This window comes from Heterodontus francisci, chromosome 16, assembly GCF_036365525.1.
Source record: "Heterodontus francisci isolate sHetFra1 chromosome 16, sHetFra1.hap1, whole genome shotgun sequence".
Taxonomy (NCBI): domain Eukaryota; kingdom Metazoa; phylum Chordata; class Chondrichthyes; order Heterodontiformes; family Heterodontidae; genus Heterodontus; species Heterodontus francisci.
In genome coordinates this window covers 30,220,012-30,237,496 of record NC_090386.1, presented here as the reverse complement: position 1 = coordinate 30,237,496, position 17,485 = coordinate 30,220,012, and the positions used below count along the sequence as shown (strand labels likewise).

Here is a 17,485-nt window from a genome sequence, read left to right as displayed (position 1 = left end):
TATGTCCCCCGATTTAGATTTGAGGGGGGTGATCTTCTTGATGGTTGGCCCAAGAGCTCTCTCCATGCCATCATACATTCCTCTGATGTTTCCGGTGTCTGAGGCCAGCTGAATATGACTGCATAGGTGTTGCCAGTAGTCGTTTGCGCAACGCCTAGCTGTTCTTTGTGCAGTACTTCTGGCTGCTTTAAGTGCTGCGGATGTTAAATCGCTGGGGGCTTTCTTGTAGTTCAAAAGTGCAATGCGCTTAGCGGCTATGACAGGTTCCAGCTCTTCATTATGAGATTGAAACCAGTCTGCATTTCTCTTCGCACTTTTGCCGTAGGTGGTCAAAGCTGACTCATAGATGGCGTCTCTGATGTGGGCCCACTTGGTCTCAGCATCCCCTGTGGGAGTGTTTTGAAGGGCTGTTACAAGTGAATTTAGAAATTTTTGTAACAGCTGTGGGTGAGAAATTCTGCTCGTGTTGATGCGCGGGTGGCCCTTCTGCTTGGAATGATGCAACTTCTTTGGTCTGAGTCTAACCTTGCTGCACACCAGGGAGTGGTCGGTGTCGCAGTCCGCACTGTGGAAGCTGCGTGTGATTTGAACACTGTTTAAGGCGGCTCGCCTTGTGACAATGAGGTCTAGCTGGTGCCAACGACGTGATCTTGGGTGCCTCCATGAAACCTGGTGACAGGGTTTAGTGTGAAAGAACGAGTTGGTGATGCAGAGGTTATGATAGGTACACAACTCAAGCAGTCTCTGCCCGTTCTCATTCATCCTTCCAACGCCATAGCGCCCAAGGCAGGAGGGCCATGAGTCATGGTCGGCCCCAACCCTGGCATTAAAGTCCCCCAGCAGGAATAGGTGTTCGGTGTTGGGGATGCTGCTAATGATGTTATGGAGTTGTTCATAGAACTGGTCTTTAGCTTCAGGTGCGGAACAGAGTGTTGGAGCATAGATGCTGAGTAGGTGTACTGGACCAGAGGTGGTGAGCAGTCGGATGGACAGTATGCGTTCCGAGCCATTTGAGGGAGGCTCTATCATGCTGAGCAAGGAGTTTCTGATGGCGAAGCCCACTCCATGCTGTCTTGGTTCTTCAGGATCCCTGCCCTGCCAGAAGAAGGTGTAGTCTTGCTCTGCTAGAGAGCCACTCGCGGGGAGGCGAGTCTCCTGAAGTGCTGCAATGTCCACATTGAGTCTACTGAGCTCGTTGTTAATGATGGCGGTCTTCCGAGAATCGTTGATTTGTGTAAGGTCTTCCGACAGGCCAGGACACATAGTTCTGACGTTCCAGCTTGCAAAGCGAAGGGCTGGTACCTTCTTTCCTTTTTTCATGTTGTTTGGTGCGGTGTGTCAGTCCACCTTTCGGGCCTTTACAGGGTGAACTTTTAAAAGCATGGTTCAGTGGCCTATGTGAAGTGGTCAAGAGAATTGGTGCAGTAAATTATTTGATTAACACCCCAGATCACTGGAAAAAGAATCGACTGTGTCATATCAATATGTTAAGATAATTGTTACAACCAGGCAAGAAAGGGGTCTAGGGGTTCCCTTCAGCCTTTGTCTGGTTTAACCTAACTTAATTTTAAAAACACTGTGTTTCTCGCTCCCCCTCAGTGAATCCTTGTTCACTGCTTTCCAATTGTGAGGCAAAGAAATCAATCAGACAGTTGTTCTTAGATTTAAAGAAAAAGTGGAAATTTATTAATCTTAAACTCTAATTTGGTTAACGACTACGAATATGCAATGCGACCCACGCTAGCATGCATATGCGATAAACACAGACGCAGATAGCGATAGAAGTAGAAAGAATAAAGGGGAAAAGTTTGAGGCAATAGCTGGAATCTATTTACGGTCCTTTGAGCTTGATGTAGAGTCTTTGGTTGTCGGTACGTCTTGCCGTTTCATTGGGGCCCAGTGCACGCTTTAAAACCTGTTTTGATGTAGGACTCTTTTCTCTCTTCAGGTTTAAATGACTTCAGTGGATCTGGAGATTAGTGAGAGAGAGAGACAGGGAGCCAGACAGGAGAGAGGCTCTTGTACCAAGTTCAGTTGCAATTTGCAGTCCGACCCAAGCTATCCTGTGAGCAGCTCAAAACCAGACCTGGGCCAGATTAGTCATGTGACTTGCTGTTTAGACAAACTCCTGCGTACGTGGATTCCAAAGCTCTTGATGGGGGGTTGTAGTGCTGTCTCTCATACTGACAAGATGTGGATCACCATTGCCCAGACCAATCTCTGTTAATTGAATCAGTGAGCAGTTCCCATTGTCTTTTCCTAGGCAACTGTCTCTTAGAATGCAATTTTTTGACAGCCGCTGCTGATCTCTTGAAACAGGTCATCACTCCACTCCAGCAACAGTTTAAAATTAATTTTCCTGTGATGAAGTTAATATGCCTCATTCTTGGCAGGTGGGGGTCTTGATGACACAATTCTATCACTGGGAAGAGAATAAGCAAGCACAGGTATGTAGGCAGTAAGGACAGTGAAGAATGAAAAGGATGTTGATGAGGCAGAAGGAGGCTTAGACAATTCTCAAATTGAACCCCCAACGATCCAGTTAGCTAATACTGAGTCGCTCGGGAGATTAGATACTACACTTTCATATTTAGATGTAGAACAAGGTGAAGACCTAACAAGGCTACTCACAGCATTTAAAAAAGTCTGTAAGGATAAGCCAGGATGTACAACCTTAGCCACACATTATGTGGATGTAGGGGAATCCGTTCCTATAAAACAGCATCCTTAACGCTTAAGTCCAGAGAAACAGACCCAGGTAAAAGCAGAAATCCAATATATGCTGGAAAACCACCTAACTGAACCCAGTCAAAGCAGTTGGAATTCCCCAATAGTATTAGCCTGAACCTGATGGTTCAACTAGACTTTGCATAGACTACAGAAAAGTTAATGCAGTAACAAAGGCAGACTCCTACCCAATCCCTCACTTGGAAGACTGTATTGACAGAGTAGGCAGTGCCATGTTTCTTACAAAAATAGATGTGTTAAAGGGATGCTGGCAAGTTCCTCTAACCCCTGAGCTAAAGAAATATCAGCTTTATTCCAGTGCCAAGTGATACCATACAGGCTAGGGAGTGCCCCAACAACTTTTCAGAGACTCATGAACCCAGCGGTAGCCAGTGATCCTAGCTGTGTGGTTTACCTTGGTGATGTGCTGATATATAGTAACACTTGGAACAACTGGGGGCTCTGTTTGGAAGGTTGCAATCGACTAATTTGGTGATAAATTTTGTGGAAAAATTAAAAACGCAGAATGTCAGGCTGTTTTGATGGAGTTTACTATTACAGCCATATCACTTAAAGTTTATCCACATTGCAAACAAAAACAATGTTATTGCAAATGGTTTATCAAAAGTTTAATTTTGTTTGAGTTATATGAGCGCAGAGATTATATGAGCGCAAAGCAAAATTATATTAAATACAGGTAAAGAGTGAATGGGGATGAGTATGAGAATGTGTTTACAATGTTTTTATCTTTTTTTTTAACACATTTAATAATGGTGTTTCATTCCTCCAAGGGCTGAGGTGTTACGAGCATTTCCATTTTTTTGTTAAATTTTGAGAATTTGTGTTTTAAAACTGAAAAGAATTCAATAGATGCTGGAACTTTGCGTGTTTTATTTAAAAAGGAGATCGTCAAAGGTTTGGACTGAGTTTGAACTGTAAACAGTTACTGGAAGGCACCTGTTTTGAAATAACCCAGCAGGGGAGATGTTGACAAAGGAGTGACAGGCCTAGATTTATGGACATCAGGGACTTGCCTTCTGAAATGTTTTTAGCTTTAATTTGAACTGTTACAAAGCCAGTTGGTGTTTTGTCTGCAACAGAGGAACAGCTCAACTCTCTCTCTTGAAAACAAATCCTGTACCAAGTGTTTCATATTTGAAGAAAATCTGCATGTTTGAAGGAACCTTTGCAGAAAATGTGTGGGAATTGAAACTTTTGTTGCTGCATTCCTCCTGTAAGACCTATTTGGAGCCTCTGTAGCTGCATCTCTTGGAACGCCTACCCTAACTGATCGTCAACATCACCTGGAAAGAATTGTTCTAGGAAGATCCCATTGACAGCCGTTGACATGCATTTGGGATGCCTAACCAAAACAAAGGAACATAGCAACAGGAGTAGGCCATTCAGCCCATCGAGCCTGTTCCACCATTCAATACGATCATGGCTGATCATTCACTTCAATGCATTTTTCCCACACTATCCTCATATCCCCTTATGTCATTCGTATGTAGAAATCTGTCTATCTCTGCTTTGAATATACTCAATGACTGAGCTTCCACAGCCCGCTAGGGTGGAGAATTCCAAGGAATTCATAACCCTCTGAGTAAAGAAATTTCTCCTCATCTTGGTCCTAAGTGGCTTTCCCCTTATTTTGAAATTGTGCCCCCTGGTTCTAGACTCTCCAACCAAAGGAAACATCTTACTTGCATCTACCCTATCTATCCCTTTAAGTATTTTGTAGGTTTCAATTAGATCACCTCTCGTTCTTCGAAACTCTAGAGAATACAAGCCCAGTTTCCCCATTCTCTCTTTATAGGACTGCCCGCCATCCCGGGAACAAGTCTGGTGAACCTTCGTTGCATTCCCTCTATGGCAATAATATCCTTCCTAAGGTAAGGGGACTCCAGGTGCAGCCTAACCAGGATTCTATACAATTGAAGCAAGACTTCATTACTCCTGTGCTCAAATCCTCTTGCGATAAAGGCGAACATACCATTACCCTTAATTGCTTGCTGCACATACATATTAGCTTTCAGTGACTTATTGACAAGGACCTTTGCCCCTTTGTACATCTACACGTTCTAATCCCTTACCATTTAAGAAATACTCTTCACATCTTCCTCTTACCAAAGTGGATAACCTCACATTTTTTCATTATATTCCATCTGTCACGTTCTTGCCCACTCACTAGGTCTTTCCAAATCCCCTTGAAGCAGCTTTGCATCTTCCTCACAACACACATTCCCAACTAGTTGTCTGTCATCCGCGAACTTGGAAATATTACATTTGGTCTCCACATCCAAATCATTGATATATATTGTGAACAGCTGGGGCCCAAGCACTGATCCCTGTGGTACCTCACTAATCACAGCCTGCCAACGCGAGAATGACCCATTTATTCCTACTCTGTGTTCTACCTGTTCACAAATCCTTAATCCATGCCAGTATATTTCCTCCTATCCCATGTGCTTTAATTTTGCTAACCAATCTCCTGTGGGGGAATTTATCAAAAGCCTTCTGAAAATCCAAGTCGACCACGTCCACCAACTCTCCTTTAAGAATTCTGTTAATAACATCCTCAAAAAACTCCAACAGGTTTGTCAAACATGATTTCCCATTCATAAATCCATGTTGACTATGCCCAATCGGAAGTGTCCATTTATCACATCCTTTAGAATAGATTCTAGCATTTTCCCAACTACTGATATAAGGCTAACAGGTCTGGAATTCCCTGTTTTCTCTCTCCCTCCTTTCTTAAATAGTGGGGTGACATTTGCAACCTTCCAATCTGCAAGAACCGCTCCAGAAACTATAGAATTTTGGAAGATGATCACCAATGCATCCACTATCTCCATTGCTACCTCTTTCAACACTCTGGGATGTAGAATATCAGGTCCCAGGGACTTATCAACCTTCAGCCCCATTAATTTCTCCAATACAACCTTCTTACGAATACTAATTTCCTTCAATTCCTCATTCCCCCAAATCCCTTGGATTTCTAACTCTGGGAGATTTATTGTATCTTCCTCAATGAAGAGAGACACAAAGTAATCATTTAGCTTCTCTGCCATTTCTCTATTCCCCATTATAAATTCTCCTGACTCTGCCTGTAATGGATCCACATTTGTCTTAGCCAAATGTTTCCTTTTTACATACCTATAGGAACTTTTACAGTCCGTTTTTATATTTTTACTAGCTATCATTCATATTCTATTCTCCCTTTCTTTATCAGTTTCTTTGTCCTCCTTTGCTGTTTTCTAAAAGCCTCCCAAACCTCAGATTTACTACTCTTTCCGGCAACTTTATGGGCCTTTTCTTTTAATCTTATACAATCATTAACTTTCTCTGTTACCCATGGTTGACTGCCTTTATTTTTGGGGTTTTTGTGCCTTGAAGGAATGTATAGTTGCTGCAAACTATGTAATATTTCTTTAAAGACTATCCATTGCCTATGTACTGTCATACCTTTTAATGTATTTTCCCAATCCAGCTCAGCCAATTTGCCCCTCATACCTTCATAATTCCCTTTGTTCAAATTTAACAACCTGGCTTCAGATTGAACTACCTCACTTTCAAACATAATGTAAAATGCCATCATATTATGGTCGCTCATCCCTAAAGGTTCTTTTACAACAAGATTATTAATTATCCCTTTCTCATTACCTAATATTAGATCTAAAATAGCCTGTACTCTAGTCGGTTCCTCAACATACTGCTCTGGAGAAGCATCCCTAACACACTGCAGAAACTCATCCTCAACAGCATTAGTGCTCATTAGGTTTACACAGTCTACATGCAGATTGAAGTCACCCATGAATACTGTATTATCCATGCTACATGCTTCTCTAATCTCTTTTTAATGCCATGCTGCACACTATCACTGCTGTTTGGTGGCCTATAAACAACTCCTACCAATGTTTCCTGCCCCTTGCTGTTTCTTAGCTCCACCCAAACAGATTCCACATTTTGTTCTTCTGATCTGAGATCCTCCCTTACTAATGTACTGATCCCATCCCTTATTATCAGTGCAACACCACCTCCTTTTCCTTTTTGCCTGTCCTTCTTAAATGTCGAGTATCCTTCATTATTCAGTTCCCAGTCTTGGTCACCCTGTAGCCACGTTTATGTTATGGCAATTAGATCATCTCCATTTACCTCTATTTGGGCCTTTAAATTATCTACCTTGTTGCAAACACTGTATGCATTCAGGTAGAGTGCCCTTAACCTTGTCTTCTTGACATTCTGCATTCTAAGCCAAGTTGATGCCCCACCTTTGTTTTGCCTGCCTTCTAATGCCACTTGCTACTTTTCTACCTCCTGTTACTAGCTTTACTTCCTCCCAATTTGAGCTACCCCTCAGGTCCCATCCCCCTGACAAGCTAGTTTAAACCCTCCTCAACAGCACTAGCAAATTTCCCTGCGAGGATTTTACTTCCGGTCCTGTTACGACGTAGCCCATCCATCTTGCACAGGTCCCACCTGCCCCAGAACCAGTCCCAATACCTCAGAAATCTGATGCTCTCCCTCCAACACCAATTCTCAAGCCACATGTTCAATCAATCAATCCTCCTATTCCTATGCTCAATAGCAGGTGGCACTGGGAGTAATCCTGAGATTATTGCTTTGGAGGTCTTGCTTCTTAATTTCCTTCCTAACTCCCTAAAACCTGCTTTTAGGACCTCATCCCTCTTCCTACCTATGTCATTGGTACCAATGTGGATCATGACCTCTGGCTGTTCACCCTCCCCCAGAAGGATGTCCAGCAACCGTTCCGTGACATCCTTGACCCTGGCATCAGGGAGGCAACATACAATCCTGGAGTCACATTTACTGCTGCAGAAACACCCTGTCGGATCCAATTACTATCGAATTCCCAACATTATTGCTCTTCCACTCTTTTTCCACCCCTCCTGTGCAGCTGAGCCACCCGTAGTGCCACAGACTTTGTTCTGGCTGCACTCCCCTGATGAATCATTGCTATCACTAGTATCCAAAATGGAAAACCGATTAGCAAGCAAGATGGACTCAGGAAACTCCTGCACTGCCTGCCTGGTTGTCTTAGGTTGCCTGGCGGTCAACCATTCCCTCTCTGCCTGCATGCTCCTAATGTGCGGTGTGACCACCTCCCTAAATGTGCTATCCATGTAGTCCTCTGCCTCATGGATGCACAACAGTGACTCCAGCTGCCACTGGAGTTCTGAATCCCGGAGCTCAATCTTATGCAGCTGGTAACACTTCCTACAGATGTGTTCGTCTGGGACACATGGTGCGTCCATGACTTCCCACATACCGTAAGATGTACATTCCACTTGGCTGAGCTGCCCTGCCATAACGTAACTTTTAATGAGATGTAAAATCACGTACCAGTTATTCAGCAGTCAACTTCTTCCCCTGTACCGAAGAGAGGCAGCTACTGGAGGCTGAAAAAAGGTAGAAGAAAGAAAGGAGCCTCTCCCTCATGCTGCAAACTCCCACTTTATACTCTGTGCACTCAAATTTATTTTCTTCTTAATTTATAGTTCCCCTCCTTACCGAACCCCCTCAAATACCAAACTCCCTTCTTCACACTCTGTGCCCTCCATAAGCACTCAATGCAGACAAGCAGCAGTGAGTGTCCCCTCAATGTATTCTCTGAAAACAAAGCTGTGTCAGCTCTGCTCGAGCTCTGCTAAAGCTCAGAAATCAGTTTAAGCTAGTTACCTAATTAACCAGTTAAATCTACTCTCGGAATGGTTGTATACCCCTGTTTAAAAATACAAGAAACCTAACTTACCTCTTAACTGAAACAGGAATTTCAATCAATTGCTAGATGTAAACAAAACAAAAACTAGACTTGAGAGATTCACCTTTAAAATTCACTCACTTGCCAACTCCTTTCTTTACATTCAGTGCAGACGTCTTTCCATACCTTCTTTCCATACCTTCCTTTTAGCCTAGAATTTTTTTTAAATTATTCTTTCTGTTTCTTTGTAACAGCTGTAAACAAAAATCCCTTTTATTTATCCCAGTTAACTGATGTGTGTCTGTGCGGGCTAGGATAAATAAGGGGCTTTAATATTTCAACTTGTGTGTACATTTTACTTCATTATTGATTAGGACTTGGTTTATAATAAGCTGATTTTTTTTTGTTTATTAACAAAATCTGGTTGGTGTGTTTTATTCTGGGAAAAATCAAGTTTCTGATTAACTGTGTCCATAGGTGGGAAAATTTAAATATAAATTGTGACCTGTGGAGAGGTGGGACTAGAACTAACAATTCATTCCTCCTGCCTCAGTCGTAACAACAGAGCAGTTGCTTGTCTGCATCCAGCTACACATTGCAGTACCAGCAGCTGCCACAGTCAGCCTTTCTTACAGTGCTGTGAACCTCAAATGGCGATGTTGAGTTCTTCTTTTTCTTTTCAGCTTAGGCCCTGCTTAGGAAGCAAACAAAAAACAATTGGGAAGACAGAAACAGTAATGGCTGCAGCTACTGTTTTTCAGATTTTTCGACCCCTTTGCCAGATTAGTTGAAATCTCCATGCGCCTGGCAAATTTCCTGCTGTACTCTCAGAGTTTCAACACCTCCCAAGGTCCTATCTGTGGTCCTAGCTCCCTGCACTGTTGTGGGATCTTTAGCCACTCCAGGTAAGCAACCTTTGTTCTCTCTGTGTGTTCCTCAGAAAAAAATCAAACGTTGTCACGATGTAGTATTTGGTGGTTTTAAGAAAAAATATATCCCAAAATTGTCACCAATTACTTTTTCCTTTGATTTGTGAACTGTTGTAAGACAGACAGGACTACAAGTAATACCCAAAGAAAATGTGAGTTTTTATTATACTTTAAACTAGAACATATACATACAGTTACTGCACAAGCCACATCTAAACTCATCTCACTATGTCGGCTACACCCACAACTCCTTGGTCATGTGCAACATGACATCACTTCCTCCAGTGACCTTCACTTACAGCTCTTAAGTTGGTTTCACATACCACAACACCATATCCAGGAACAGTGATATATGTTCAAGTCAGGATGGAGCATAACTTGGAGGTGATGTACCTGTTAGTTGGGAGGGACTGCTGAAGATGCCTCGGTGAGTTTCTGCAGTGCATCATTTAAGACTGCACACCGCAGCCACAACACCATGATACTTTAATTATAACACCCCTTTTATTATAAAATATCATATTATTTTACTATCAGATGAAAACCATGGCAGATCTGTTAGTGAACAATGAAATCCATGTTAGGTTACTACTGAGGGGTAGCTAGGCAGTAAAATACTGAAACCCTTTATTGATGCTTTTCCTCAGCACATTTATATTTTGAATTTTGGTGTAGCTGCAGATCGAACAGCATAAAAAAAAACTTCAGCAACCCACTCATTTGAATACCATTGCAAGATCATGGCCCTGGATGTCACAGTGGTTGATGGACATGTTCATTGTGTTTTTGAAAAGAATCTGTATGCAAGAAATATCAACTAGTGTGTGGGAGGATGGAGATTCAGTTTTGTAGGATCGTTAATTTAGTTTCACAAATGTACGTTGAGAAGCACTTAATAAGGTGGATCGCACAGACTCAAATATATGTTCATCAAAGTTTGTATTTGATTTAAAAAAGCAAGAAATTACAAGGAACTGCATAGGAGATAGTGAGAACTCCACAAACACATACTCAAAAAACCTAATGCCGTATGGACTTCATTGAGGGGGAGTAAATCCTGGTCTCAAATAAAAGCCAAATACTGTGTATGTTGTAAATCTGAAATAAAAATAGAAACACTGGAAATACTCAGCAGTTCTGGCTGCATCTATGGAGAGAGAAACAAAGTTAATGTTTCAGGGCAATAACTTTTCACGTGAATTTCTGATGAAGAGTCATCAACCTGAAACACTAACTCTGTTTCTCTCTCCACAGATGCTGCCAGACCTGCTGAGTATTTCCAGCAATTTCTGTTTTGATTTCTGTTCTGAAACCATTCACTTATCCACAAAGTGAGACTTTGTTTCTTATTTATGAGGACCAAACCACAACGACTGAAACTAGTTTCACTTCCTTGTCGCTTTTTTTTTCATTAGGTGTCTTGCTTGATTGAAAAGTGTCAAATTAGAAATTAACATTTAACTGAAAATATGGAAAATTTTAATGTATGGCCTTGTGTAAGCTTTGCCAGTTCTCAGCTTAAGAAATAGTTGGATTGTTCCAAGTAATCAAAGCAGTCAAGTGCATGGTCTTGTTTCCATCACCATGTTTTGCTGGGAACGGCAGCTGGTTAAGAACGGTAACGGAGATCAGTCCCAATCACCAGAATATTCTGAAAAAACAGCAATATTACAACATTACAAATGATCCTTCCTTCTTTCTCAGCACAACACTGTTGCATGCTTTGAATCACAGCATCACAGTTTAACTCTAGATTCGAACTCCATGCATTTCCAAAGCTTGGCATGCCACATCTTACTATTTATTTCTTTCCCTTAATGCCAAATGGAAGGGATAGAATCATAAAATCATACAGCACAGGAGCAGGCTATTGGATCCATTGTGCCTCTTTGAAAGAGCTATCCCATTAATCCCACTCCCCTGCTCTTTCCCCATAGCTCTGCATATTTATCCAATTCCCCTTTGAAAGTTGCTATTGAATCTGCTTCCACACCTCTTTCAGGCAGTAGATTGCAGATCATAACTCGTGATGGAAAATAATTTCTCATTTTCCTCCTGGATTTTTTAACCAATTACCTTAAATCTGTGTCCTCTGGTTACTGACCCACCTGACAGTAGAAACAGTTTTTCTGCGTCAAGTCCTTCAAAACCCCTCATAATTTTGAACACCTCTATTAAATCTCCCCTTACCCTTCTCTGCTGTAAGGAACATTCCCAGCTTCTCTAGCCTCTGCACATGACCGAAGTCCCTCATCTCTGGTACCATTCCAGTAAATCTCCTCTGCACCCATTGAAAGCCTTGACATCTTTCCTAAAGTGTGGTGGACAGAATTGAACACAATACCCCAGCTGAGGCCTAACCAGAGTTTTGTAAAGGTTCACCAAGCTTCCTGTGCTCCTATTTAAAAAGTTAAGGATGCCACACTTTCTTTTAAAATTGGGTTATAAACTTGTTCTGCCACCTTCAAAGAATTGTGTATGTGAAGCCTCAGGTCCCTCTGTTCCTGCAAACCCATTTAATTTATATTGCACTTGAACTGTGGTACTGGATCTAATTTGCCCTAAGCTATTAGAGAACAGATCTTCATCTCAACTGCCTGGAAAGGATTTGAACCCAGGTTAGAAAGGACAGTGTTTGAAGCAAAGTAAATACTGAGGCAACATAGAAGGTAGTGTGGATATCAGGGTAGAATGAATCAGTTCTTCTGATTTTCTATTCCAATTAAAAATCAAGTCGTGATATGATTACTTTTCTAGTGCTCTGTTTCTAATTCCTCTTTATTTAGAATCTTCAGTATTATACTATTTAGTCAGGTAACAGACGACTGTATAGTTTGTACTCATTACTATAGAAAATATGTGAGGACAAGGTCATCTCCAACCAAACTTCAGAGTTGGCCAGTGAGAGGTCTCTCTCAAAGTTCTCCTGAGATGTTAACAGGCAGAAAGCAGAGAGTAGGAATAAACAAGTCATTCTCGCGTTGGCAAGCTGTGACTAGTGGAGTACTGCAGGGATCAGTTCACAATATATATCAATGATTTGGATGTGGGGACCAAATGTAACATTTCCAAGTTCGCGGATGACATAAAACTAGGTGGGGATGTTGTTGTGAGGAAGATGCAAAGTGGCTTCAAGAGGATTTGGACAGACGTAGTGAGTGGGCAAGAATGTGGCAGATGGAATATTATGTGGAAAAATCTGAGGTTATCCACTTTGGTAGGAGGAATAAATGTGCAGAGTATTTCTTAAATGGTAAGAGATTAGAAAGTGTAGATGAGCAAATGGACCTGGGTGTCCTTGTCAATAAGTCACTGAAAGGAAACATGCAGGTGCAGCAAGCAATTAAGCTCACGGTATGTTAGCCTTCATTGCAAGAGGATTTGGGTACCGGAGTACTGAAGTCTTGCTTCAATTGTATGAACCTTGGTTAGACTGCACCTGGAGTACTGTGTGCTGTTTTCACCCCCTTACTTAGGAAGGATATTATTGCCATAGAGGGAGTGCAATGAAGGCTCACCACACTTGATCCCGGGAAGGCAGGACAGTCCTGTGAAGAGAGATTGGGGAAACTGGGCTTGCATTCTCTAGAGTTTCGAAGAATGAGAGGTGATCTCATTGAAACCTACAAAATACTTAAAGGGATAGACAGCGTAGATGCAGCTAAGATGTTTCCCCTGGTTGGGGAGTCTAGAACCAGGGAACACAATTTCAAAATAAGGGGGAGGCCACTTAGGATGGAGATGAGGAGAAATTTTTTCACTCAGAGGGTTGTGAATCTTTGGAATTCTCTACCCCAGAGGGCTGTGGAAGCTCAGCCATTGAGTATGTTTAAAGTAGAGATTGACAGATTTCTAAACACCAATGACATAAAGGGATATGGGGATAGTGCGGGGAAAAGGCATTGAAGTGAATGATCAGCCATGATCGTATTGAATGGCAGAGCAGGCTCCATGGGCTGAATGGTCTACTCCTGCTCCTATGTTCCTATTTACATGTCATCCTCTCATGGAAACCTGTGCAGGTCTCATGTGAAATGGTAAAGTGATTTAGGGCAGGAGGCCAGTGTCTACAGGGGTATTCTGTAGTGAGGCACAAGTTTACAAATAAACGTTGTACCAAAAATGACAAAGATCATCCAATTGATCAAAAATGATATTTTGTGTTGTCATGTAAGTGTAGTTTTTTTTTCTCTCTTCTGTTTAAAAACTAAGGAGGGGCTATGTACCTTTGAGAGTTGTTCTCTCTCTCTGGGCACAGTGTGCCAGCAGCAAGCCTGTTTCCTAAGCAATAGCATGAGAGAGAGTGGGCCACCTGCGGTATTGAATCAGTTAGCTGTATAAAGACTGGCTAGAACCAGTTTCATCTGGAGACCAGTGATGCGTGCTCACTGAAGGACAGATTTCTCTCTCTTAGCAGAAAAATCTGCATTGCTCCACAGACTGTATATTGCCAAAGGAGGGAACAAACCCTGGAAAGGAAATCTTTGTATTGTTAGAGGTAGCAAATTTCTTTTTACTTCCAATCTCTAAGAAATTTTTGGCTCAGGAATGACTTTCTGTTGTCTTTTTGTGTTTCTGGGAGTTCTGGAATTCTCAGTTAAGTTTCTACTGATAGACAGCCAATTTAAAAATCCAAATACAGCTGTTGCTATGCTCCTCATTAAAAGAACTGTGTGACGCCTGCTGCAACCAAAGTGCTTTGAATGCCTATCCATTTAAAGACTGTTCGTCGAATTCGCCTGGAAAATTCGAGTGGCATCTGACTGATCAATCTGGGAGACCTCCCCAAACCAGGAACGTAACCCACAAAGAGTTACAACCCAGTTATTTATCTATTCTTCAGAAACAGCTCTAATTTTATTGAAACTGGTCAGCCATTGGTTTTTGAATGTATGTGTGTGTGCAGGAAGGTAAGGATAAATCAGAAGTTATAAGGTCTTTAGACATAGATTTATCTCAGTATTGCTTAAGAGTTAGTTTATTAATAAATGGTCAATTTGTTGTTGTTTAAATATACCTGATTGGTTCTGTTTTATTCTGGGGGGTTATTAAAGTGTTTATTGGCTAATTTCCGGTAGATGACAAAACCTTAATAATATGCTATGACCCGTGGAGTAATGGGACTGAATTGACAGTGCATTACTCCCGGCTTGGTCGTAACATTGTAATGAAATAGATGAAAGCTAAGGGTGCAATCAGCAAAATGTGCTCAGAATGCACTGGACAGTGTGTTGGTTTTGCCAAAATGAAGTTATGCTCAAATTTTCACTCATACTCAGTGGCATTACCCAGAATGCAGAACAATCTGCCATGAATCAATACTATCAAGCTACATAGTTGATCATAATCAAGACTGATTTAATACTCTTGGTTTTACTTTTTAATTGGCTTCAATTGACTGTTTTGATCTGCCCTTGGTACAACAGACCAATGACCAGCAGTCAATTTAAGCCACATGTGTGTCCTGCTCTGCTGTAATTGACTGAATTTAGACTATTTAAATTGAATTTAAAGCAATGCAGTAACAGCAAGAGACAGAGCTGGGTTAGGCTTTGATGGACAGCTTGTGCCGGCAGTTCCAGTTGAGTAAGACTGACTTTATGTGACTTCTGGTGCCTGTGCACCTGGAAATCTAGGCACAAAGTGATGAACACTCCTGAATGGGCACAATCGGTGGAAATTCACCATTCCACCTTGGAGGCCTGCCCGGTTTTGCGGGCAGGGGCTGCTTTGGGTTTAAAATTCCGTCATCTTTAGTACTATTTCATTCGATTCTGCCCAGATTATGCTAATCTCTGGGTGAAATCATGTAGAAACCGTACATCATAATGTTATTTGCCAATTAAAGAAAAGCTGTGGGCAACCATCCCCAGGCGGGAGAAGAAAGAAGAAGCAAATGACTTAGTCTCATTTGTTTCTTTAAGAGATAAGTGTTTTCTTGTGATTTCTTCCTGTTGGATAGATTGGTCTGTCAAGCATAATAAACATCACTATGAGGATCAATTACTCACCTGGTTCGCCTGAAGGAATGGGTTTACAAAGCTTAAGTGATTCACACTTGGAAGTGGAACTCCATTGGCCAGTTTTGCTGGAAAAAGAAATGATAATTTGCAACATTATTCATCGAACTGAATGATTGTAGTTTCACACATGTGCCTCTCACATTCCCTACACTCCTTCAACATCCCTATATTTGGGTATTAATTTATTGCGCAACAAGGGTAAAATATTTTTTTAAACTTTGGGAAAAAAATAAATTGGAATATTGGTTTAGCTCAGTTTGTAGCACTCAAGTTGGGAGATTTTGTGTTTGGGTCCCAGTCTAGAACCGGAGTACAGTGCAGTAGTAATGGAGAGCTAAAGCAGTTGTCTATTGATGAAACCAGTTCAGATGGATGTAAGAGATCCCATGGCACTATTTCAAGAAGAGCAGGCAGTTTGACTGGTGACCTTGTTAATACTTTTCCCTCAACGGTAACTGATCATTCATCCCAATTGTTAGGAAGACATTGCTGTGATCAAATTGCCTACAGCATTTACCGATATAACAATAGTGACTGGACTTCAAAAGTAATTCATTGATTGTGAAGCACTTTGAGATGTCTTGAAGATGTGCCAAAGATGATAAACTAATGCTATTTCTTTCTGTAATTTGGTGGGACATACTGGGGGCAATTTTAACCCAATCAGGAGACAGACGGGGTCGGTTGCAATGCAGGTTACCCCCACCCTGCCTGATTTTACTCAATGAAGTGGAATATTGGGAAAGGTATAAAACTGGTATTCCATCCGACAGCAAAACCTTTTTTTGCAAGATATAGTGTCAGAAACAGTCTCTGATATTAGCACTGTGCAAAGTGTATTCTTCTAGATTGCAGCCTGTGAGTTTTATGCCGTGGGGAAGTTGGATTCTAAGTGATGATGGTGCTTCATATTACTGTCCACTTTCATCTTTGATTTCTCTGCCATGGACTTACCATTGATTTCCGGTAATACCACCACCTCCGTTGCAATGCTCAATATCCGGTTTAAACTGTCTACCTGCAATAAGAAGCAGAGTATGAGTTTAATCATTATTAGAAAGGAAGTATTAACAGTTTTCTCTCTTTTTAAGTGCCCTTCCAGAATAGTGTGAAGTTTATGGTTGAGTACAGAAACACAGGCCAAAAGTGTAGAGATCAGAGGACCAACATGGAGTTGGGTTGGGAGGTATAAGTCTTAGAGTTGCCCATTTTACATGGCCTCAACAGGATAATTTATTGAAATATAAGCAACACACAAGTTTCAAAATAAAGACATTTTTAAAAGGCCTTTGACTGAATATTTTAAACTAAAACGTATGAACTTCTTCAACTAAAATAGCGGCATGTATCTTTATATGAATGGAGAGGAACTCAGTCAAATTCTGTTTTCATGAATGGTATCCCAGGATTTCTGTGGTTCAGTCTGTTGATAATTTAGGGCCACTGGTTTATCATGACTGAATAAATTAAATTCTGTTTACATTGAATTTTTACTGCTATTTTGGGATTGAACTCTGCAATTTTATCAATTTTTGCCTGAAAATACGACTAACTTTGCTACCACTGAAGGGGATAGAGTCTTTCCATAAATGGTCAAGAGCCTCTTAGACCAGAGGAAGGGTAAAGAACACCTTTCCCATAAATAGTTGCATGGTATGAAGATAGGGAGTGGTTGAATACTTGCCACAAGTGCTTTGGTCACCAGCCCTCGATACCAGGTTGCCACAAGTCACGATGAACAGATTATGATCTTCGAGCTGTGAAGCATTATTCTGAGCAGTTCATTTCAAAAATGGTGAATGACTAAGGCTGCTACATTGAGCAGTCCGTGGCAAGACTTGAGTTTTTAACCACAGCACCATCAAGCATTGGTCTCAGTGTGTTTCACAATAAACAAACAAAATTGTTCACCTTGTAAAAAGTTGTTCTTACCTTGAAAGGGCCAACATCAGAACGCCCAAGAGACAAGCGCAGACTATTCAAAAAAAATGTAAAAGAGCAGTATTCTACGTCAGAGGACATTGCCAATAATCATAGTTTATAATAATGATAGAACCTGAGCACACAGACTGTACATTTCAACC

General features: G+C 41.3%; 1 protein-coding gene across 1 annotated transcript in view; it reads right to left on the bottom strand.

Annotated features, from left to right (window-relative positions):
• Nucleotides 1-9,516: 9,516 nt before the first annotated feature.
• The window catches only part of LOC137378032 (bactericidal permeability-increasing protein-like), a 52,048-nt gene continuing 44,079 nt past the window's right edge, over nucleotides 9,517-17,485 (bottom strand). Inside the window, exons 13-16 of the mRNA XM_068048071.1 lie at nucleotides 17,334-17,376; nucleotides 16,356-16,419; nucleotides 15,390-15,466; nucleotides 9,517-11,029 (exon numbers count right to left, since the gene is read on the bottom strand). Coding sequence (XP_067904172.1) covers nucleotides 10,988-11,029; nucleotides 15,390-15,466; nucleotides 16,356-16,419; nucleotides 17,334-17,376 — 226 coding nt within the window. The 3' untranslated portion in view covers nucleotides 9,517-10,987. The remainder of the gene's footprint in view (nucleotides 11,030-15,389; nucleotides 15,467-16,355; nucleotides 16,420-17,333; nucleotides 17,377-17,485) is intronic.